General features: G+C 50.9%; 1 protein-coding gene across 1 annotated transcript; it reads right to left on the bottom strand.

Annotated features, from left to right (window-relative positions):
• Positions 1–135: 135 nt before the first annotated feature.
• On the bottom strand, positions 136–22,701 carry LOC122392480 (brefeldin A-inhibited guanine nucleotide-exchange protein 1-like). The gene is made up of 18 exons (XM_043387363.1): positions 22,532–22,701; positions 21,934–22,103; positions 20,112–20,264; positions 18,397–18,537; positions 17,827–18,145; positions 17,534–17,664; positions 17,106–17,242; positions 14,997–15,231; positions 14,508–14,717; positions 13,984–14,119; positions 5,585–5,735; positions 4,659–4,812; positions 4,099–4,256; positions 3,738–3,828; positions 3,469–3,622; positions 2,963–3,243; positions 1,489–1,774; positions 136–1,111 (listed from the first exon to the last, which is right to left on the bottom strand). Exons 1-18 carry the CDS (start codon positions 22,653–22,655, stop codon positions 1,011–1,013), a joined length of 3,132 nt encoding a protein of 1,043 aa, XP_043243298.1. The 5' UTR covers positions 22,656–22,701; the 3' UTR covers positions 136–1,010.
• Positions 22,702–24,440: the final 1,739 nt, after the last annotated feature.

The following is a 24,440-nucleotide window of genomic DNA, read 5'->3' as shown; positions in this document are numbered from 1 at the left end:
TTTATAGATAGATAAGAAAGCTTCGCATTCTTGTCCCTTGTCTGTCGTCTACCATTATAGCACACGGAGAAGATGGAGATGTCTCAGCAGTCAGCACTGCCTGCATTCCTTCCTCCCTGGCTGAAACCATGACAATTATTACACTACGGTATATATTTGGACCCGTCGACGCTGCTGTTTTTCGCTTAAATGCAATCCTGGTGGGTGATGGTCTGAAACCATGAACATTCAGTCGGGGAACACAGCGCCCAGTGCCGCCCATCCGCAGCCGTCATGCATTTGTTCGGCCTAGGTTCAGCTAGGTATAATCAGTAATCACTGCAGACCGGGCACAGTTCCGCTCACCCGCGCCGGACTGCCTAGGCAGAGGACAGTACACAGCCAGGGTCGGTATACCCAGACTCCTGGGCGTGCCAAGGCACACTCTTGCTCAGTCACGGCGGCTAACGTACAGCTACATGCAGTCACGACGTGGACAGAGCTGACCTCTATCACAACAGCCAAGGCACAGTTGTGCCCAGTCACGACAGCCTGGGCCTATCGATTATAGGACAGAGCAACGTATACGCGTCCAGGCTCAGTCCCGACGGTGTCCTAGGCACAGCTAGGCTTAGTTATGGCAGCCTAGTCCAGCTAGACTCAATAATACAGCTATGCCATTTCCCAGTCAGTGCAGACGAGGCGCAACCATTCTCAGTCCCGAAACCCAACGCACAGCTTGGCTCAGTCACGGTAGTCTAGACCCAGCTATATTCAGTCACGCAAGCTCACTCTCTTTTGCCCGAGAGGCGAGACTAGAGCTAGGGTCATTCACTACAGTCCGGACAGTCCCAGCCTTTGTCGTGATTACTTCTGACTTTCTGAGGCTTGACTCAGGTACGACAGCCACGGCGTGCCATGACACCAACAGTCAGACTCAGCGGGACTATAGCTGCTCTCAATAACACCCGTTCCATCTTCAGCTCGGAGCTGGGTTGGCGATCACGGCAGGTCGGAGGAGCCTGCGCGGATCATCTGAACAGAGGGAAGAACGACAGTCGCTGCTGTGACGGCGACAGCTGCAGCGGCCGGGGAGGCCGCCGGTCCGTGCTGAGCTCGACTGCCAGGGGACCTGCGGGTGGAATCGGAGGCTGTCAGAGGGCGGACCGCAGGTCCGGGCTGAGCTCGACTGCCAGGGGACCTGCGGGTGGAATCGGAGCCTGTAAGAGAAAGCGGAAGAGGGGAGAGGGCTGAGAACGGGCTCTGAGAACGGGCCAGCGAGACATAGATCGATTGACAACTTACGATCGAACTCGAAGGAGGGAGTCCCAGGCGTATATGAACGTTTACTTTGTTGGAGTGTCTGTGGTACGCGATGTTTGTAGAAACGATAGTTTGAAGCGTGCAGGATCCATTCAACACATTTCCATCACCATTCGTGACTTATCCAGCCAGTTCTGCCTCTCCCTCGCCGTTTTACCCAGTCTGACGCTCGCTCCCTGCACCCACCGTTGGGAGTCCCGGCGTTCCGCTGTGTCAGCTCTGCCGTCTCTCTGGCCAGCCCTCCCTCCTGCTGGGCCGGCCATCCGACTCCGCTGAGGTGGGCTTCCTCCATCTGTGCTATACAGCGCAGCATCTCCGGCCACGGCCGGCTGAGGAAGTTGCCGTCCCGCAGCGCCAGCAGGATCAGCATCTTGACCGTGTCCATGTCCCTGGCCTTGATCTCGGCGTCGCCGGCGCTGGCGGAGGCCAGGGCGAAACGGGCCAGCGTCTGTAGGTAGGCGTCACGCTCCATCTGTGGGATGGAGGAGGCATGATGTGGCGAGAGGGACACGATGAATAGCTCCATACAAGGGCGTAGCTTTTTCTTAATTTAGACATTACCTTGTGGGTGTGATTGTGCTTGAGAGTGTAACCTTTAATAACCTTGGCTTCGCAATAGTGTGGGTTGTTTGGGAGCCAGCCGTGGCGGACCCCAACTGTTGCAGTCTATACCTGCATCTGGAACAGGCAGTGGGCCCTTACCTGCATCTGGAACACGCAAGGAGCCCGTACCTGCATCTGGAACACGCAGGGAGCCCGTACCTGCATCTGTAACACGCACGGAGCCCTTACCTGCATCTGGAACACGCAGGGAGCCCTTACCTGCATCTGGAACACGCAGGGAGCCCGTACCTGCATCTGGAACACACAGGGAGCCCGTACCTGCATCTGGAACACGTAGGGAGCCCTTACCTGCATCTGGAACACGCAGGGAGCCCGTACCTGCATCTGGAACACACAGGGAGCCCGTACCTGCATCTAGAACACGCAGGGAGCCCGTACCTGCATCTGGAACACGTAGGGAGCCCTTACCTGTATCTGGAACACGCAGGGAGCCCGTACCTGCATCTGGAACACACGGAGCCCGTACCTGCATCTGGAACACGCAGGGAGCCCGTACCTGCATCTGGAACACGTAGGGAGCCCTTACCTGCATCTGGAACACGCAGGGAGCCCGTACCTGCATCTGTAACACGCAGGGAGCCCTTACCTGCATCTGGAACACGCAGGGAGCCCGTACCTGCATCTGTAACACGCAGGGAGCCCGTACCTGCATCTGTAACACGCAGGGAGCCCGTACCTGCATCTGTAACACGCAGGGAGCCCTTACCTGCATCTGGAACACGCAGGGAGCCCGTACCTGCATCTGGAACACGCAGGGAACCCGTACCTGCATCTGGAACACGCAGGGAGCCCGTACCTGCATCTGGAACACGCAGGGAGCCCGTACCTGCATCTGTAACACGCAGGGAGCCCGTACCTGCATCTGTAACACGCAGGGAGCCCGTACCTGCATCTGTAACACGCAGGGAGCCCTTACCTGCATCTGGAACACGCAGGGAGCCCGTACCTGCATCTGGAACACGCAGGGAACCCGTACCTGCATCTGGAACACGCAGGGAGCCCGTACCTGCATCTGGAACACGCAGGGAGCCCGTACCTGCATCTGGAACACGCAGGCGATGTGGATGGCGCAGCGGACGCCGTCCAGACAGAGGTCGTCCACCTCGGCGCCCTCGCCGTCCTGCAGGCCCGTGCTAAACGCCGCCAGCACCGGCGCCCAGGCCAGCTGGAACATGGGCCGCACGTGCTCCACGTGCGTGGCGCACGTGAACTCGGCCTGCACGTGGCTGGCGGCCTCCATCAGCGACCTGGCCGCCATCGACATCTGCTCCATCTCCAGGTTGAACAGGAGCCGGCGCTGCTTCTCGTTCTGGGCCACTGCCGGTACAGTTTATGGTGCCGGTCGGGAAACGAGTCGCAGAGCCTCAACCCGCACCCCTCGAGGATGGTATTGGATGTTACCCTCGCCTTTTCATTATATGAAGTGTTACAGAATAATTAAATGTCACTTGTCTTGCCACATAAAAAACAAGTTGATATTTAAACTAAAATTTCGTCGCAACCTTAGCTCGATATTATTTAGCAGGGTTACAGGCTACTGACCCTGTCTGCCAGGTCTGGCGCACGGTATGACCCTCATCTTGATGGCGTTGCCGGCGATGTCGTCGTATATTCTCGTCAGGTAGAGAGGCGGCAGGTCCTCTCCGCCGTTGATCCCGCGGTTCATCCGGATGTACTGCTCCATGGTGATTTTGTGCTGCGAGAGAGGGGGAGCATGATATCGAAAACGATACCGTTACTTCATCTTCATATACCCTTTGTAAATCGTCAGTCCCTCAATGCCATAATGGGGAAAATGCAGTTTCTCGTACCTTGACATGGGCGCTGTGCAGATCAGTAGTCAGCATGATGATGGAAAATGCCAGCACGTAGGCTGTGTCTGGACTGGTGAACAACTCCTGGCTGCGAACAGATTATGTATACTTTTCAATTGTCTGCGATATTGATTATGCTGTTTATTGAAATGTTTTAGCGATGTTCAGAATTAGCATTCATACTGCTGAACTAATAATTTCTATTTTTAGTGTCAGAACATAAAGCACTTTCAAGTGTTATTTCAGACAATCCCTTTTCATTATGGGCTATCACGATGCACGACTGCGACTAAAATTTCGCTACAATGAGTTAAGTGTTTCGCTTCTCACTACACTTGCGTGCCAGTACAGCACTCACTCGGGATTGCACTCGCAGTATTTGCTCGCGAACTTTTCCATCAGTCGATCGATCTTCTGCGCCTCGCCTGGGAGTCTGAAACCGTCCAGGAACTGGCGTAGTGCCGCCAGAAATTCGCAGCCGACAAAGTCCAGACGATCCACGTACGCTTCCATCACCTGGAGAGAATGGACACGCAAGGATGGGAGCGGTTAGGCGTTTGATGCTCTCAGCTGTCAACCGCCGCGCTGGTGAACCGCGCAGACCTGCACAATTTGTCTTCGAACTGTGCAACAACCCGTCAGCCTTAACGCCTGACACTAGCCTCCGAGTTTTGACCCTTGGATCATGGCTCCCTTGAATCATTCCTGACCAGCCGCTGGCCCTAACCCCTGGCCTCTCCTGCTGCTACCGACCTGCTGCTGGTCGGGCCCCCTGGCCTCTCCTGCTGCTGACCAGCCGCTGGCCCTGGCCCCCTGGCCTCTCCTGCTGCTACCGACCTGCTGCTGGTCGGGCCCCCTGGCCTCTCCTGCTGCTGACCAGCCGCTGGCCCTGGCCCCCTGGCCTCTCCTGCTGCTGACCTGCTGCTGGTCGGGCTCGCCGAGGAAGTCTCCCAGCACGGTCCGGTCTAGCCGGTGATCCTCGTGGAAAAACGCCGCGATCGAGTCCGGTGTGTCCTTCAGGAGACCCTGACGCTGCAGGAACGCCAGGCCGCGCTTCGGCTTCCGATTAAACCTTTGGGATGAGACACAGTGAGTCAGTGAAAACTCACTTGAACTGCTTCCGTCATGGCCGGTCTGACAGCAAAGTGCTGGATTATATATGAGAGGGCTAGAATTTGTGCTTTGATAATTAATTAGTGCTTATTGATAAGCCTGATATTATTATATATAAAAATAAGATTGCTTTTAAAGTATGTGCTTAAAGTCTGGGTGTCAAAAGGTTTGGGTGTAAAACAATATTTACAAGACCTCGATAAATAGCCAAAAGGACTATCTAGTTACTTCGACGTGTGATCCTTTGCTTTCACCGTTGCATGGACCTTGGGTTATTTTGTCTGACCGTTCCGCCGTTTTGTAAACAACTCCTGATTACCGATGGCCACGTCGTTATCGACTTACCTATTTTTTTTTTTTTTACACGATGAACACGAATCACACTGTGACCGGGCCAAGTCGATTGTCTAGCTCACAAACACTGTGAAGACGGAATCTTATCGTCTGATCTCTACCGAGAAGTTATGTCACCGAATGGTAAAGGCTAGTGATATTTATGGAGACCTGTTTTCGGGAATGTGTAGGCGTCACGAAATGTTAGACAACGGTAAACAGCGTCGAAAACGCTGAACATGGACGGTTTCGTGTTGCCTGGCAAGGACAGCTCACGGATCGCCCGAGTCATGCAGTTCCAGAGAAATTGCGTGCAAGCGATACAGTATCCAGCCGGGCAACGGTAAAAACATCTGAAAACAATCGGCTGTCGGTGAGGGCAGAACAGGGCGACTCACATGTCGATGCCCTGCTCCCAGGTGTCCTTGATCTGCTTGAGCGACTCGTACGCCTCCGGTGTATGGTCTGAGAGGCTGAGTTCGCTGCCGCGTGTGGACAGGGTGCCGGGGGTGGCCGGGGCCGGCTCCTCGGTCCAGTCCCGCTCCGAATCTGCCGACGGCTGTGACTGTGTTAACGAGTATCAGAGTCAACTTGGCCTTATGACAAGTATGAATATCTGCCGTACAGAGATGCATTTTAGGAGGGTATGTTTTTCAATGCTTTTAGAGAAGCGCATCAATGAATGGCTATCGCTAACCGATATCCTGATCTGGCGCACAAGTGTCGACTGTCGTGTGTCGGTCCAACTGCACGTTTCGTGTCAGATGTACAACTTTACGAGTCTTTGTACTCCCACATGCTTCTGTACGTTGAACGCTTTATTGTACACAAAAATGAAAGACATAAAGGGAAGGATACATTGAAAGGCAAACAAAGGAAAAAGATAGAAACAGAAGGAATGGCACAAAACACAGCCTTGCGCGCATGCAGCAAAGTGGGGTTTCTGCAAGCAGAGACAGCACATAACACAGTCAATGACACAGAAGTTAATGAGCGATGACCATTGACAGAAAAAGAGAAAATGAAGATGGCAACAACCAATGATAAGCAAACATATGAAAAAGTAGATCATATGCAAAGTAAAGCGTTACCGAAGTTTCCGCTCCCAGTTCATGCCAGTCTCAGCATAGCAGTCTCAGCATGCCATCTCATCATGCCAGCTTGTCAGTTCAAGCACACACAGTTAATATTTATACATGTCTGTCAGTGCAAGACCTGAGAAAAGAGAAACCTCAGTAAGACTTGGTGGTCGCAACACTCCCCCCAGTGCTTATCCTAGGCCTGAGGAGAACACTAACTGGAGCGACCATCGTTGATTATTCACCGTTCAGCTCAATGACCGCCGAAAACTTACGCTAGACACATTAACTCAAAATACGCACGAACGCACGCGTCAAGCACTGCACATTTCAGAGAAAAGCAGATATCGCACAGCAGCTTTAGCGTCCAGCACTCAGCCTCCATGCACTGTCACCTGGGCCTTGGTCACCTGCCCGTTCTCCGGCCAGTCACTCAGATATCGTACAGACGCACCGCGCCGGCGAACCGTAACGCCGAAACCGTGCGCAAACTATAGAGTCCATCATCCGCTACACCTCTCCACTCAGCGTTCGCCCGAGCAGCTCACGCAGTCGCCCTCGCCAGGCAGACGTCTCTCCCCAGCCTCGCATCCTCCGCTCAGCGGCCAGAGCTCAGGAGACCCCGTCGGTGGCGGGCCAGGTCTCGGAACCAGTCCCGAGCACACAGCCGATCACAGGTCCAGCGCAGCACGCCGCCACCCCTCAGCTCCAGGACGCGGCCATGCAGTACGTCAGCAGCCCGAGCCTTCTCCAGGTCGAGCATCGAGCAGTACGCTGGGCGCATCGTGTCAGTGCCAATGGATGAGGTACTGTTTAACAGGTAAGACAGGGGGCAGGACGGTACTTGAATAGGGCTAGGATAAACAGCGCCTAGCACAGAACTTTCACTCTTCTTGACTTTCATTCTCGCTTTCACGGCCGTTTGCTCAGTTTCTTCCCTGAACGCAGCTTTCTAAAAAGCATATCTTGTTCGCTGGTCGTCGATAGGTAGATCCGCTGGAGGTCTGCACTGTCACAGTCCGGACACGACCATCATCTCCCGGAGAAACTTCCGTGACCTTGGCCAGCGGCCAGTATCCTCGTGGTGACCCTTGCTCGACCATGAGCACGATATCTCCAACTTGCAGATCACGATCTTCATGAACCCATTTCTTCCTCTGGATGAGCATGGGCAGGTATTCACGCTGCCAGCGGCGCCAGAGCTGGTTGGCCAGAACCTGGGATTGCCGCCATTTCCCTCGACCCAACGCATCACCATCAGTGAACATCCCTGGAGGAAAGGCAGCCTGAGGGCTACCCAGAACGAAATGGTTGGGCGTGAGAGGCTCAGGGTCATTGATGTCCGAACTCACGTAAGTGAGTGGGCGACTGTTGATGGTGAATTCTACTTCCACCAGCGCGGTGTGCAGTACGTCCTCACTGACACACTGGTTGCCCAACACCACTCGCAAAGCGCGTTTGACCATCGCCACCAACCTCTCCCAAACACCGCCCATGTGGCTGGCGGTGGGAGGGTTAAAACGCCACTCGATGTGTCGCTGACTAAGTTCGTCGGTGATCTGTGCCTGATTCCACGCATCCAGACAACTCCTGAGGTCCTTTTCACCTGCGACCAGATTCGTGCCATTATCTGACCAAATGACACGCGGACGCCCCCGGCGGGCAAAGAAGCGCCGGAGGGCCATGAGGAACCCATCTGTATCCATCGAGCTCACAAGCTCCAAGTGCAACGCACGCGTCGCCAGGCAGGTGATGAGCAGCACATAGCGCTTTTCGGTCTTGCGGAACTTCCGAACGGGGAGTGGGCCACAGTAGTCAAGGCCAACACATGCAAACGGTCGAGACATGTCAAACCGACTCGCCGGTAGGTCCGCCATCATTGGAGTCGGGGGCTGCGCACTTCTCCTCCTGCAGTACGCACAGTTGTAGATGAGCTTTCTTGTTACTGATCTTGCCTTGGGTATCCAGTAGTGAAGCCGCAGTTCACTGAGCGTCTGCTCCAGACCTGCGTGCAGTGCCCGTCTGTGGACATCGGTGACGATCAGTCTGATCACGTCATCGTTCCTACTGATGAGGAGAGGATGACGACAGGTCTCAGCCAGTGGGGCATTACGGAGACGTCCCCTCGCTCGGAGCAGTCCCCGCTCGTCGACATACGGGGAGAGATGGAGAAGCGTGCTGTCCTTCGGCAGCCGAGATCCACTGGCGACAGCTTGCAGTTCGGCATGGTACGCCGCCCGTTGGAGCTCTCTGAGGACGAACACCTCAGCTGACTGGACCTCAGCCGACGTAAGAGCTCCACTTACACGGCTGTCTTTACTCCGCCTGGCGTTCTCGCAGAATCGCAGCACCCAAGCCACCGTGCGTTTGTACTTCACCCACGATGAGTACCGGGAAGGATCCACCAGTGGCCCCTCGCTGCTCTGTGCTGCAAATACTGCTTCATTTGGAGTCTTCATTTCTGCGTCTTCTGCGCTTTGCGTTGACGTGACGCGTTCCGGAGGCCATTCTTCACGATCCTTGGTCAAGAACTCGGGGCCCGACCACCACAGTGAGCATGTCTGGAGGTCCGGGCCTGACATCCCGCGAGAGCAAACGTCTGCTGGATTGAGCTCACCGGGAACATGGTGCCACTGCTCAGTCTCTGATGAATCTTGTATTTCTGCGATCCTGTTGGCGACGAAAGTGTGGAACCGACGACTTTCGTTTCTTAAGAACCGCAGCACCACAGAGCTGTCGGTCCACAGGAAGATTTCATCGAGACTGCACGTGAGCTCTCCTTTGACGAAGTTGGCCAGCCTCACCCCCAACACAGCAGCCTGCAGCTCAAGGCGAACAATTGTCAATTGCTTCAAGGGAGCGAGACGAGTCCGTGACATGATGAAGGAGGTGGTCTTCGTGCCGTCGGCACATGACATCCTGAGGTATGCGACTGCACCAAAGGCCTTTTGGGATGCGTCACAAAAGATGTGAAGCTCTCGACCTGTGACTTCACCATCCGGCGGAACATCAGCCGCGTAGCATCGCTGGATCTCGATGGTCTCGAGATGAGGCATCTCCGACAACCAGTTCTCCCAAGCCAGGAGTTCTTCTCCGCTCAGCTGGCAGTCCCAGTCGAGCTTCAGCTTCCAGAGGTGCTGGACGAGCAGCTTGGCCCTGAGAACAAACGGAGAGACGATTCCAATAGGGTCGAAGACCATAGACAGTCTTCTTAGAACGCCACGCTTGGTAGCTGGGACGTCCATGTCTGTTACCTTCACGCCGAGAGCATCGCTACCAGGCCTCCAGACGCATCCCAGAGCACGCTGAGTGCCCTGGCCGAGATGCGCCAAGTCGAGCCCGGATGCACTCATTTCATCAGCTGGGACACCTTGGAGAGCTTCTGGTTTGTTCGTGGTCCACTTCGTCAAACGGAAACCGCCCTTGGCCACCAGCTCAGTCACGTTCGTACACATCTTCCTCGCCTGTTCTACATCTGGAACCGAAACGAGCAGGTCATCCATGTAGAAGTTGCGCTTGACAGATTCAACAGTGGCTCTCGACTCATCTGTGTCCTCCTCATGGTCCTCCGCCGTTCTTCGTAGAGCGTAGTTGGCTAGGGTCGGGCTACATCGGGCGCCAAATATGACGACCATCATTTGATATGTATCTGGAGGTCTGCTCCTATCCATGTGCCGCCACAAGAAGCTCAGCGCCGGCTGGTCCTCCACTCTCACCCGCACTTGGTGGAACATTGCTTCCACATCGGCCACGAGCGCCACTCTCTCCTGTCTGAACCTGATCAGAACACCAACCAGACTTTGCAGGAGATCAGGGCCGGTGATGAGGGCATCGTTGAGGGAGATCCCTTCACAGCGGGCAGCGGCGTCGAACACTACGCGGACTTTCGACTTGTTCGGGTTGCTTACCGCGTGATGGGGGAGCAGCCATCTCTTTTCGCTGGGCCTGGCCAGCTCCTCCGGTGACACTTTGCGGGCGTAGTTCTTCGTCACATAGCCCATCAGAACGTCTTCATAAGCGGCAGCTTTTGCTGGGTCACGAGACAGGCTCCTCTCCAACGATTGCAGTCTTCTCTCGGCCATCTTCCTGTTGTCAGGCATCTTCACGCCGTCTTCCTTCCACAGCAATCCGACCTCATAGTGACCATCTCGCAGCTTTGTCATCTCGTTGAGAGTAGCCTGCGCTCGGATGTCATCACGTGAACGAGACACTTGCCCTTCAAACATACTGCCGAACGACTCAGTAGCCCAGAAATCCTTCACAGCATCACAAAGATCCGATTCCTCAGTGGCCCGATGAATCAACATCACATCTCGCACCTGTCTGGGAACAAGCTCAGCCACAGATCCGGTGAGCGTCCAACCGAAGACAGTCCTGATTGCTACAGGATCCCCTGGGTTTCCTGTCCTCACCTCGAGCTGGAGAACTGCCTCGATGACGTTAGCCCCTAAGAGGAGCTCTACCTTCCGTCCACGGCAGTCCGGTAGCTTCAGGCCCTGGACATGATGCCAGTGCTTCACTGGGAAGTGAGGCACCGTCAGATTGATTTCCTTCACTGAGAAGGCTTCCGGCACTACAACTGCGTAGCCTTCATCTCCGTCAGTGATCAGCTGCAACTGCAACCTCCTCGTCCTCTGCTGGGAGCCACTGCCTTCCACGTTTCGCAGCCGAAGTGTCTGCTGCTCTCCCTCCAGACCAAGTTCTTCAACAACATCCTCTGCAACCAGGGACGTCTGAGAGCCAGGATCAAGGAGCGCACACACCTTCCTGGTCTTACCACCTTTGCCGACAATAGTGACCTGCACCACCTGCAGGAGAGTTGTTACAGGCTTGCCACCCAGAGATGCGGCAGCAACCACTCGCTGTCCGTCCAGCTCAGAGCCTGGCACCTGGCTACTGGACTGAATGCCGACCCTCTTGCTGCCATGCAGCAGCCTGTGATGCTTCATCTTGCAACCCTCGATGCTACATCGTTTTGCAAAACGACAATGTCTGACTGCATGACCTTTCCTCAGGCAGAAGAAGCATGCTCCGGACTTGGAGACAAGGATGGCTTTCTCGTCCACAGGCTTGCTGAGGAACGTGGGACAGGTTGTTACGTCATGGAGAGCTTCACAGCAGATGCAGACCTTGCCCGCCATGTGCTGAGCCTCCGTCACCAGTGCCGTTCGCTGGACTGTCCGTTCCATGGCGCCTCCTTGTTTCCTCCCCTCGTTGGCACTCCTTCCTGTTGGCTGCCTGCCAGGCTGCTTGGAGACAGCAGCATAGTTCAGGGCTATCCCGACTTGCCTGCGCAACCAGGAATCCAGGTGCAGAAGACTGGGTCTTGCAGGCTCGAGACTCAGAACATGTTCACTCCACCTTTTCATGAGATCTGAAGGCAGCTTTTGCACGACACGCCTCAGATTCTCAAAACTGTTCAGGTCCCCATCGTATTTCATACTTTCAAACACAGCTATGGCGCAATGGATTGTGGACTGGAATCTTTCTAGGCTGATCGGGTCCTGCAGCGAAGGAGAGGGACATGCAAACACCTTCTCCAGAGTTGAGCTCACAATGTCCTCCTGTCTGCCGAATCTTTCCTGGAGCATCTTGATCGCCTCACCGTACAAATTCCCATCATACAGCAGCCCCTTTATGGTCTGTTGCGCCAATCCGGTTACTGCAGACTGAAGATGAATCATCTTTTCAGTGGGCGTCAGCATCTCCTGATCATGTACCAGGGTGCGAAAGAGCGCAAACCACTTCACCCACTCTCCCGGATTACCATCAAACTTCGGAAGTGTGAGTCGGGGAAGGGCACAGTGAAGCAGCGGTTCTGAAACACCACGGGTTTGTAGTTGAGAAGCACCTGGATGCTGGTTGGCTCCATCAGTGGTAAGCTCATTCCCATTCCGAGTGGGTACATTGACACCAGCACTGGTCACAGCAGCGTCAGCTACACCAGCTGCAACAGGACACTGATCAGGATGGGGGCGTTCAGAACGATCACTTGGTACATTGAGACAATGGGGAAGGTCTGAACCCAGTGTCGCAGGTTCCACAGCAGAGCCACGATCCAGCCCAGGACAGTCAGTGGGAAGCTGAGCCGCGGGTTCTCCAACAAAGTCATCCATCCGATCCCTGTTAAGATCATCCCCAGTCTCTGCGGCGCACAGAAGCTGGGCCTCGAGTTCAGCAGCTGCTCTGGCGTCCTCTGCCGCCTGTAGCTGAAGTTTCCTCTGTATTTCCTGTTCTTGCTTTTGCAACTCCAGCCGTTGTCCAAGTTGCTCGGCTTCAAGACGCTTTACCTTTGCCGCAATCCTGGCTCTGTCAGATGCCGTGGACTTGGAATTGGAGACATGGCTGCCAGATGCCACAGATGGTGCCTCGTCCTTCCGGCTGATCAAATGCTCTTCAATTCTGCTAACAGCATCCTCATGTTGTTTCTCTACATCCTTCATGTATACTGCAGCTGATTCAAGCTCCACGTCTTCTGTCAGCAATGACACATACTGCTCATTCACCTCCTGAATTGCCTCCAAGGCCTGATCCAGATCCTTCAATAGTTCGCTTAGCTGGGTTCGGCTTCCCTTTGCATCGATGATGATGAAGGCACGTCTCCTGATCCTGGTCAGGTTTCCCAGCTTCTTAGCCCTGGCACCTTTCAGCGACTTAACATCCATTTTGTACAATGAGATTCAACAGACTGAGCAGCAGAGAGATGAGCTGATCCTTGTAGGTATGAGACTTCAATGTCCAACACGGACTTCGAAACTGTAGCGGTCTTTGTACTCCCACATGCTTCTGTACGTTGAACGCTTTATTGTACACAAAAATGAAAGACATAAAGGGAAGGATACATTGAAAGGCAAACAAAGGAAAAAGATAGAAACAGAAGGAATGGCACAAAACACAGCCTTGCGCGCATGCAGCAAAGTGGGGTTTCTGCAAGCAGAGACAGCACATAACACAGTCAATGACACAGAAGTTAATGAGCGATGACCATTGACAGAAAAAGAGAAAATGAAGATGGCAACAACCAATGATAAGCAAACATATGAAAAAGTAGATCATATGCAAAGTAAAGCGTTACCGAAGTTTCCGCTCCCAGTTCATGCCAGTCTCAGCATAGCAGTCTCAGCATGCCATCTCATCATGCCAGCTTGTCAGTTCAAGCACACACAGTTAATATTTATACATGTCTGTCAGTGCAAGACCTGAGAAAAGAGAAACCTCAGTAAGACTTGGTGGTCGCAACAACGACCACGTTCCTGGCAGTGATTGATTTGTGGATCTCCTGTCAAGTATGTTCGCAGCTCTGAAAGCTGAACCAGGACACGCGAGTTTCTATGGATCATATCCTTGAAAAGGGGGCAAAGTGGAAACGCTTAAATACCGAAAGACTCTTAACGCTTAAAGAAATTGCTAACCTTAAACATTATAAATGCAGGTTAGAAAGGTCACCGGGTTCAATTCACCCACACAACACATTGACTGTTACTATGAACGTCTTGTTCATGCATTTACGAACTATTTGCGTGTTCTGTGTCATTATATCAGCCATGAGACGTGTTTGGGAGGTATACTGTTGCTGAATTAATTCACCAATTTGTTGTCGTCCATATCTATCAATCGGGTGCGGCCTCTTTTTACGTAACTGTACGAAGCTCGAGTTGCGTTTACGTAACTTCCTACACATGAGCTGGGGCGGTTTCGTAATGCGACTGTGGACCTACCGAGGCCGGAGCAGGCGGGTGACTGGATGCCGGTGCTAAACTCGCGGCTCCACTCCACCATACACTTCAGCAGGCCGACCAGGCACTCGAGCGCCCTCAGTCGGATGCTGCGCTCCTGGGCGGCGGTTAGGCCCACCTGCCGGTAAGGGGATCCACAGTTAATACTGTTGAACTGTGTCATATGCGTGGTGGATTATAGAGAGCTGTTTTAAACATTACAGGCAGCAATCCGAACCGTTCGGCGCTGCGTGACGCTCGTCGATGATAAAGTGCAGTCATATAAAGTGCAGTCATGCTGATTCGCTGGCGCCTAGCCACGCTTCATGTTTCGTTTTCCAAAAAAAAGGAATAGTGCTTTGGAAAAGTATCAAAAAGGATTTAGGTGCAATATGGCATTGTTCGCCCGTCGCCGCACACTGTAGTGTTTCCCGATAACTTTCTTGCGGAAATTTGACTTGCCACCAGCAAGTAGTAAGCACACACGTCGGGATTATTTGATTTTATTTACTGCTATGAGCTCCCACCTGACGACCCTGCGCCAGCCTGCTGAGGTCGACTACCAGTCGCTCGAACACGTTGGCCGAGGCGAAGTGGCAGTCGTAGTTGACGTAGATGTCGACCACGCTCTGGGCGTCGGCGCAGACGTGCGTCAGCGCCTGCACCACCAGCCACTTGTGCTCGAACGACGAGCTCGGCGTCTCCAGCAGGGTCAGGATAATGTCGTTGAAGAAGACCTGTGTAGATTAAGTGTGAGCTTGTACAGTTGAATAATGAAGAACAACCATTAAAAGCAAAAACTCGAGACTTCAAGTGTGGCAACAGGTTTTAAATGATGACATGTCCTTTTTAATGATGAGCGATTATGGATTGTAACGATTACGGTTTTGCACGAAGAGATTTTACTTTATCTTAGAAAGATTTGGATGCAACGATGTGCTGCGATTGATTAATACGTTGTACGAACAAGGGACTGGTGTTTCGATTTAGCCCACTTGAGCCTTGTTCGTGCGCACCTCGATCTGTTTCTTGAGGTGCTGTCTGAAGTTGGCCAGCAGCGCCAGGAAGATAGCCAGGCTCAGCTGGAACACCTCGGGCACCGAGGAGGCGCCGTTCTTGGAGAGCGCCACGCACAGGTACTGTCTGATGGCCGAGATGAACATCTCGCTGGAGGTGAACGCGCGGCCGGGCGACTGCAGGATGGACAGCAGCAGCTCCAGCGACAGCACCTTGGAGCGCAGCTCGGGGGACCTGCCGGCAGGGGCGCACGTGGAATGTGTCGAGGGCAGCTGGTCTGCCACGGTCACCTGAGCTGACCTGAGCAGGACCTGAGCTTCCTTGGCTCCGACATAATGCAATAGAAAAGATAGAAAACACCATTCATTAAACTATGGCTCCGAGACAAATCGTTCGGGGATCAAGCACAGATGAAGTTTTGTGGCCAACGGATGCCTAAAAAAGGATAGGTATATGGAAGAAACGTTTACGTGACGTGACCGCTAATATGCAAAAAATGAATGTGACCGTCAAACTCCATTCCGGTATTTGACGGTATATCTCTTCACGTGGCCTATTATTTGAAATAAGCTATTAGTACTACGACAGTGTCCTTATCACGCTTAGGTTAGTTAATTAGCAAGCAATAATACATATATTTATTTGACAGTTTACCTCCATGAGCTGTAGGGTAGGCATACTAATATCTTGATATGGGCACTGGGCAGTGGCCTTCGCTTCATCATAAAAACACGTTTGGTGTTTTTTTTTTTTTGTATGGTTACTACAGCCAACCTTTCTAACAAAACAATAGTTATATCTGCCTTATATGTATGTCGTAACACTCAGCATGCAGCACCCACGAAAACATGAACCGGTGATATTCATATGCAACGTACATGGCAAATTGTCCCTGCACAGTGCACACGCAACCTGCAAAACAGCATGATCATGTGAACTGCTTTATATTATATTATGCTTTATATTATATTATGTTCAGTGTATTTTTCAGTGCTCAGAGCATGTGACCAAGGACATTATAGACCATGTCTAGGACAATAAAAGGCAATTCATAGCAATACAAGTTCTCTGTTCAGCACGTGGCATGAACATTTAAATTTCAGAAGGCAAGCCAGTTTTACCTACGCCAAGTGTTACGCCGAACTCAGCATGCTGTGTTGTTTAGGCCAGCACGTCGCGGGTTAGAGGAGCCGACATTTGAACTCAGAATACTCAGCAGTCAGCACTCAGTATAACAACATCTTCCATGATAAACCGGGAGCCTGACAAAATTCGAGTTAAACGCAGTATTCAATTTTATTTTATGGCGCCGGCGGTAACCATTGGCAGGTGTACCTACTGAAAGACAGCGGGCGTATAATTAGCATTTCGTATAGCCAGCGATCGCATATCAAGGACATTGGATGAGAAATCAACCGATTTTGAATATAATTTATCAACTTTTATTAAATGTCACCTTTTCTCAACCCGCGCATGACAGGGGTATATTCCACAATGCGAGCCCCCCCCCCCCCTCCCTCACCCACCCACACCATCCTATCTCCAAAATCACTGGTCCGACTTTCCTCATATTTGGCTGAAACACTCATAAATGTTTGCTGAAAATACCCTGTGTGTAACGAATTTGTGTTTGGTATAGGTACTTCAAGTCAAAGCTAGGTCAGGCTAGGTCACAAACGACTACGGAACTTTTAAGATTTGTAAGGTAAGTCATATGAATCATGCTCAATGCTCATGGTCCATTTTGGACATATAATTCGAAATTAGTGCTTGTACCGTCCGAAGCCATTTTCGCCTGATTATAGCGAAGTTCAGCTTACGGTCAGGTCAAAAAGGTCAAATTTTGAAGCTGAAGGCTTTCAACGAAAAACATGGCTATTGGATGCAGTTGAGCTCAGGAACACAATAGTGCTATGTTATTAGTCATTGATAATGGTGCATAATTGATTACGATCAAATGCAAAAGTGGACAACTTGGCCATTTTTGAAGATATGGAGCTAAAATATATAATGTGTGAGAAAGAAAGTAAGATAGTTGCAAGCTTACAAGAGGACGGTTTTAGCGGGCTCGCTGCCTGTTAGCGATGGCGTCAGTGCTGGGTACTTACTTGAGGTCGAGTCTTTCTTCAGGTAGAGGCCTCATAGAAAACGTACACAGAGCTCGGAAAACAAAGAATGCGTCTTTATCACGTTTGTCCAGGAACTCTGACGTCCCTTGTTCGGCCTCGCTGACGTCATCACTCTCCTGCCCATCAGAGAACGCATGTGATAGTGAGATGCGCTCTTAACTACTCATTAATGTTATATTGGATGAACAATGCACATTGCACAATGCACATCGGATGAGGAACGCATGGAAATGCGAGCCATGCAGTGGCGACCACTAACTAGCTGGACAATTTTCAGCTTAGGTATGTGACGGTCATCGATAGTATTCAAACTAAGCATAAAATGCTTTTTCCGAATGGCATGTTCCCCGTTGTGGACACGGGGTACTGGGTAGTGAATAGTGATGGAGCAGTAGCTGTTCGGTTACCTGTGAGAGTGGCCAGCTGAGTCTGGACATGTCACAGCTGGAGGATCGGTCGGAGCCTGGCTCGGAACTGGTGTCCCGCAGGTCACTGCTCACGGAGGCACCATCCGTACTGTCACCATCGGTATCGGTCTCTGGAAAGTGCAGAGGGATAGGGTGGGTTGACGATGAAAAAAGCTAATGAACATGAGACAAGACAACGTGTCAGTGGTTTGTTCTTCAACCAATTGATGCCAAGTCATGATCTGACTCAAACCCATCCTACACATCAGTCCACCATCCCTCATCTGGCTCACCCGAGCTCGCCGAGCCGTCTACCAGTTCGTCCACGACGGAGCGGGGCAGCAGCTCGGCGCCCGTCTCTGGTCCGCCGGCCGGGTCTCGTGGTGACGCTGCGCCGGACCTGCGCCTGTCTCCAGCTGCGGCGGCCGGCCAGTCGCCTGCAGAATCCTCCCAGCCCGTGGTACTAGAGCAGTCGTCAATCGGAGATAGGTCTCGCTCAGAGGTTGAAGATGGTGTCTCGACGCCTGAATAGTCATCCGAGGAGCTGTCTGCTCTGGTGCCTCGATCGGCGGTCTCTGGCTCCTCCAGTCGCATGAAAAGCACGTTGATAAACTGCGACATAGTGGACACGCAGTATAATTAGTTGTCGAATCCAGGAGCAACATAAACTATTGCCGAAGTCCAAAAGAAATAAGGCAAATCATTAAAATGAATATGTTTCCAAGTACCTCGCCATTTTAAAATGCATATGAAAGAAATAAGTGATGGCATGCCACTATGGATTTACAAAAAAAAAATGTCCGTTATCCACCATAAACACATTATCAGGTAAACAGTCGACCCGGCACGCGGCGTGACCGCACCTTTGTGAGCGTGGCTCTGGCGGCCGTCTGGCACACGGCGCTCCTGCTGGTCACGTGGATGTCGTAGCAGGTGCGCATCGCGCGCAGCACGGTCCCCTCGTGCACACGGACACGCCGGGACGTGAGTACCGTCAGAATCAGCTGAAGTCGGGACGGGGAGGGTTAGACGTCTTTTGTCAATTGATGGTTATTATGTTTATTGTGTGCATTCATGGTTTGACCATTTCGCATAACACAAATTTAGGTACATGTCTGATGCCAGGCAGGCTGGAGGAGTTCCTCTCCATTAAACATATACCAACCTAAAGTTTAATCGAAGATGGACGAATGAAAGCGGTCGCCTCTTTTTCATAAAACGCTTGAATTCATCTGGCTCATATAAGTATGTGAAGAATCATTGACCTTTTCCTCGAAGAAGTAAAAACAATGCCGTAAAAACAATGTGGACATGAATTTTGAATTTTGTATCGTGTCATATTGTTGGTTTGACGAAGGCTTGTAGCCGAAAGCTCACCGCATTAAATATAACTTTTGGTATTGTTTTTACTTCTTCGAGGAAAAGGTCAATGATTCTTCAACAGCCATTCTTGTGATGATGGCTCATGGTTCATTTGTGTGTCGGCAATCATAAGCAATCAGTTCATGATGGAATTTAAAATATGTATCCGTAGTTCGTAACTCGTGCTGCTGAGGGCTGAATTCCTGCTTCCAATCCTTGGACAAGAGACGCCATCTTCTTGTCGCAATGGCTGCTCATTGATATGCTCGATTTAACGTTTGTGTTGATCACCAATGTGCTCAGTTGTGCTGCCGAAAAGTCTCTCGGCCCGTGCACTCAATAACCGTATTAACCCGGCAGCTTTCCCGTTCCCTGTCCATAGACGCCATCAGAACACGGATATGCAGTGTGCCGTTTTCCTGATACCTCTGTGAACCTGAACATAACTGTGCAATTTTAACAAATAATATTATTGTAATGAATGTCCTTGAGAAGGCCCTGAAGGACGCATGTAACGGTACGGTATTTGAAGTAGCCCAATCGCTGCTGATGTCTCATTTTCTTGCACGATTCTACACCAGATATAGAGATGCCATTACAAACTGAGGCCGATGCCATGCCATAGTGTGTCACGAAACGTGACCAAAGGTTGAAAACAAACAAGGAACAGGGCTGAAAATTAAAAGAAGCACATCATTAACTAAAATAAATATCACCGATTCCGAGAAATGTAGGGAAATAAATAGCTATTTTATGTTATAAATAAACGTCTTCCAGTCTCCAGAGCTGGAGACCGAATCAATCACCGACAACCGCTCCTACGTAGCTAAGGTCCAATATTTTGCCTGATGAAAAAGCCTCATGCTCACGCTTTGCCACATGTTTCGATGGAGCTAGATCTAAACCTACAATCCTTCTCCACGGAGGCAAACTCCAGTGCCCTTTCTCAGTTTCCCTGAGCACATCTGCAACTTCACCAACCTTTTCCGGCCACCAGTTCTAGGTATCCAAATCTCTCGAATATATTATCATTGATTGGCCCGAATCATAGACCACCACAGGGCTTAAGCTGCAGTCATGTCAGCCGACTGACGCACACCTATGCATACCTTTACGCTTTCGTACTAGACTCTCATATCACCACAGCCGGCAGCGCAGCCCCAGCTCACTTTGACTTGCGTTAGAGCGGGGCAGTCAGGCGCCGGGCCGTACGTACCTTGAGCACGTGCAGCTGCACCTGCTCGTCGGTGTACGCGCCCGTGAAGCAGCCGCACACGGTCTGCACAATACGGTCCATCTGCCGCTGACCGGCCGCCGGAGACGTCGGGTCCGGCCGGTCCCCCGTCAGGTGACCGTGAGAAATCAGCTTCTGTGGGGAGAATCGGGTCAGGTCAGGTCAAGCACAGTGGTTGGGAGGATAGCAAGGGTGGCAATTTTAACCCGCGCCCCAGTGGCGGTCTCAGCCAACTTCGCCCTAGTGAGGGGGGGCAATGTTACCACCCACCTCTAACTAAAAAACTAAGAGGGATAGAAAGTCGCGGTAAAAAGCAGTCGATAGCTCTCAATGCGTACGTTTGAAAGTATTTCGGTCATTTTTCATCTTAGAGCAATATTGGGGTCACCAGAGGTCATCAAAGGTCAAAATTTGCCAATGGTCATTATATTTTTCAGAAAACATGCGGTTATCTCGGGAACTATGGTAGCTAGAAAAACGCATGGAACAGCAATCGATAGCTTTTGAACTCTTCTTTTGATAAGGTCATTATCAAAATTGACCTCAGGTCAACGGTTTAGCCTCCAGAGGGCAAAAACTCCAAAAATAGCTGTTTTTACGAAAAGTGTTTTTCGACAATAACTTTCGACTACAAAAAGCCACGACATTTCTATTGCCAGAATCGTGTTCCTCTCGCCGAGACGCGTCGAATGAACTATAATTTGACCTTGAAAGGTCAACTTGAAAATTTGACCTCAGGTCAAGGTCATGACCTGACCGGAAAAGGTCATGTTGCATATCAGTCGATGCGTCTCGGCAAGACAAACACAATGAGACCATCCCCAGCGTTCTATCTCTTTCCAATCGCGAGTTATTGGCAAAAAACTGTTTGTAGCCTCAAATGACCTCGGATGACCTTTCTAGAGGCTACCAGCAAAAATGACACCTTGGTCATCACGGGTGGTCCAAATCATTGTGATTCTGAAATATTTGGACTGTTCCTATGCGTACACACGGATCTAGAGGCATTTTCATTTTTCTCCATTGACTTGTAATGGAAAGGTCACGCCACTGACCTGACCTTAGGTCACGGATATAAAAAATCCGAGATATACAAATTGTAGGCGCCCATAACATCATCCATTCCACCAAGTTTAAAACCTTTCCGACAAACACTGCTGGCTGGACATGATTGCAAACTTTTTTTTAGGCTTGGTCAGTTAACTTGACCTGGTGACCTGACCTGACATGACCTGGGGTCAAAAATTTCACACATTGTCCAAAATTGATGTACCAAGAGCTACCCCAAGGGGCGCGGCGCTACGCGCCGCGGTTTTTTATTTACACGCAAAAAACGCGACAGGGTGGTAACATATGCCCCCCCCCCACTGGGGCGAAGGTTAAGCTAGTGCAGGCGTTTTTTACCCCTTAGGTTCTCGTTCTATAGAATAAAAACAGCGGCACAGTAGGTGCTAATAATCTTTTTTGGCATTCTTGCTGCACCTCACTCGAACAGTCCCAGTTAATCCCGAGTTGTCATGCGCCGGACCTAAACCTACGGCCGGCGATGCCAAGTGCCGGAAAGTGTACTTTTTGCGAGAATATTTAATATTGTTACATGTCTTCTAGCAATTAAGTACATTTTTCGGCACTTTTTCATTCAATATCGGGGAAAGGTCATGCTTGCATATTTTCAAATAACTATTATAATGCTCCTGGCACAAGCACTCAACTCCATCAATAATGTAATGTCATGTAATGTAATGTAACCTATGTAATATGCAATCGAAATGGAGAATGACAAAAATAGTTTTTCTGCGCTCACCTGGAGGCAGTCGGCGGCGGAGACGACCACCGTGGCCGACTCGGAGCGACAGGCCAGCTCCAGCGGCACCAGGTACACGTCGGCCGTGACGTCTGCGCTCAGCTGACCGGTCACCGACGGCCGGCGCCGACGGGGGCCGGCGCCCCACTCCGGCGTCCTCTTGGCCCACTCTGTCGGCGACGTGTTGTTAAATTTGGTGGTTAAGCTCGCGCTGGACCCAGCGGTTTTCTATTTACCTTCTATTTTCTATTTCCTATCTTTCTAAATAGTTTTCTATTTTCTATCTTTCTGTCTGGTCGAGGGGGAGAGTTTATGGAATCTTGCTTCCCGCCGTTTCGTCCCTAATTGAGCTAGAGCTTCGCGAAAAAAAAAAAACTAGCACATGTGCCATTGCGAAACGCACCAACTGGTATCCATTTCTCAGATACGAGGTCGACCGGTGACGTGACCCGTCTGAGGTCAGGATCGATTTACGAGCCTAATGACGGAACAGCAAAATAAGTCGAATACCAATATGACATGTTCTAATCCGACAAAATTGTTACGAACAACTACCAATTGCCTATTCATAACTAATTGCAGCGGACGCCAAACTTACCCAGCACATCCTTGCAAGCGTTTTTCAACTTGCAATGCCGAGCCTTCTTTATTCCGCGATCTTGCAATATGTTCTTCAACGCTTTGATGATCAATATTTGCTCGCTTGCAACGGTGTTCTGCATTGTCCTCGCGGTTGTATTGAGTGTTAGGTACTTATTCCCCCAGGCTTGAAACAGGCGTTGATTGTCGCACTTTGTTATACACTAGGTATACTTGCTTGCGACGGTGGTATTTTTTATCTTTTTCTCGTAAATTTGTTTCCGAAAAGTAGATAGCTTTATGAAGATAGTAATCTTTATGAAAATAGTAATATGCCAATTTTTTCCTCTGAAAATTGTCCTGGACAGGTTAGAAGAGCAATACAGTTATACGAAGGGGTCAGTCAGACAATAGGCATAAGTAACTGGAAACGACAACGTGTGAGTGAAGCGAACCATCAATCATTGAGTCAACCCGCGGCGTACGGGGGAGAGGGGGAGGGGGCGTTTTCACGCCCCTCACCTCAGGTTTTTCGCGAATATCTCAAAAACGGGTGCCGTTTTTGGTACACCTGTTCATACATTTTTTTCTACACATGTAAAAATTTCCGACCCGGGTCGTTCAAGGTCAGGTCACCAGGTCACGTCAAGTGACCTTGCCTCAGAAAAAGTTTAAAAGCTCGCTGTAGCTACACCGACTGAACGATCGCTTTAAAACTTTTAGCGATTGATAAGAGTAACAGGATGTATAAAGTAGGTCTCGGAATCTTGATATCCGTGACCTAAGGTCAGGTCAATTTCGTGACCTCTACATACTTGTACCTAAGTCAATGGGAAAAATTGAAATGTGCCTCTTTTGGACGAGTGTCGTTCTTAACACTCTCAAGCATCGATTTATAGGTAGGTAAATATGACACACTGACTGAACCGGAAACGTGCACCCGTGACCCCTCTGTGTGCCCCTGAGGTCATCTCAGGCTACGAAACCTGAGGTCATCTCAGGTTACGAAAGGTCACCAGCAATTTTTATTATAACTTTTGATAGAGACGTGCTAGAGCGGTGAAAACACGTCAGATGTGTTCAGCTCGACGATACGGATCGACTTATATGCAGCATGACCCTTTCCGGTCAGGTCATGACCCAAGGTCCAATTTTTCAAATGACTTTTCAATGTCAGCTCATACTTCATTCGACGCGTCTCGACGAGAGGAAAACGATGCTAGCAAAATTAATGTCGTGGCTCTCTTGAGTCAAAAGGTATTACCGAAAAACATTTTTTTTATTCGTAACGGCTACTTTTAGAGTTTTTGCCCTCTGGAGGCTAAACCGTTGACCTTAGGTCAAATCTGAGGACAATACTCAGAAAGGCCTGTGAAAGAGCTATCGAATGTGCTTTTCCGCGTCGGTGTAGCTCTACTGTTTTCCGAGTATGCGTCGGGTGTTTCGATAGTTGTTAAAATAGACAAGATTTGACCTTTGATGACCTTTGGTGACCTGACCTTTGACCTGACCTAAAAAATGACTGAAGTATTTCCGTCATTATTTTTGACGCTCTTTCGAATGCCGTTTACCGCGTGTCGCTACGTGGCCCAGGAGCCGAGTTAGACAGGGGGCGGGGGAGGGGCGTGAAAACGCCTTTTCCCTCTACCCCCAGGCCCCAGCACGACACGGAAACCTTAGACCACCAGGTACCAACACGGCGCGGGTGCCAGCTTAAGTCTATTCATTCTGATATAAACCCCGCTACTCTCTAAATCGGAATCTCTTAACCCTCGCCCCGTTGGGGGGGGGGCATTTTGGCCCCCCCTGTGGTTTTTCCTGAATAGCAAGAAAACGGCGGCGCGCAGCGCCGCCAAATTTTTAGTACCTTCCCGGGCATCAATTTGACACCTTCACACCAAATTTCAAGTCTTAGGTCACCTTAGGTC

The sequence above is a fragment of the Amphibalanus amphitrite genome, unplaced genomic scaffold (genome assembly GCF_019059575.1).
Source record: "Amphibalanus amphitrite isolate SeventyFive unplaced genomic scaffold, NRLGWU_Aamphi_draft 000487F_arrow, whole genome shotgun sequence".
NCBI lineage: Eukaryota > Metazoa > Arthropoda > Thecostraca > Balanomorpha > Balanidae > Amphibalanus > Amphibalanus amphitrite.
Note: the sequence above shows the minus strand (reverse complement) of the source record. Positions and strands in the feature narration are given on the sequence as shown.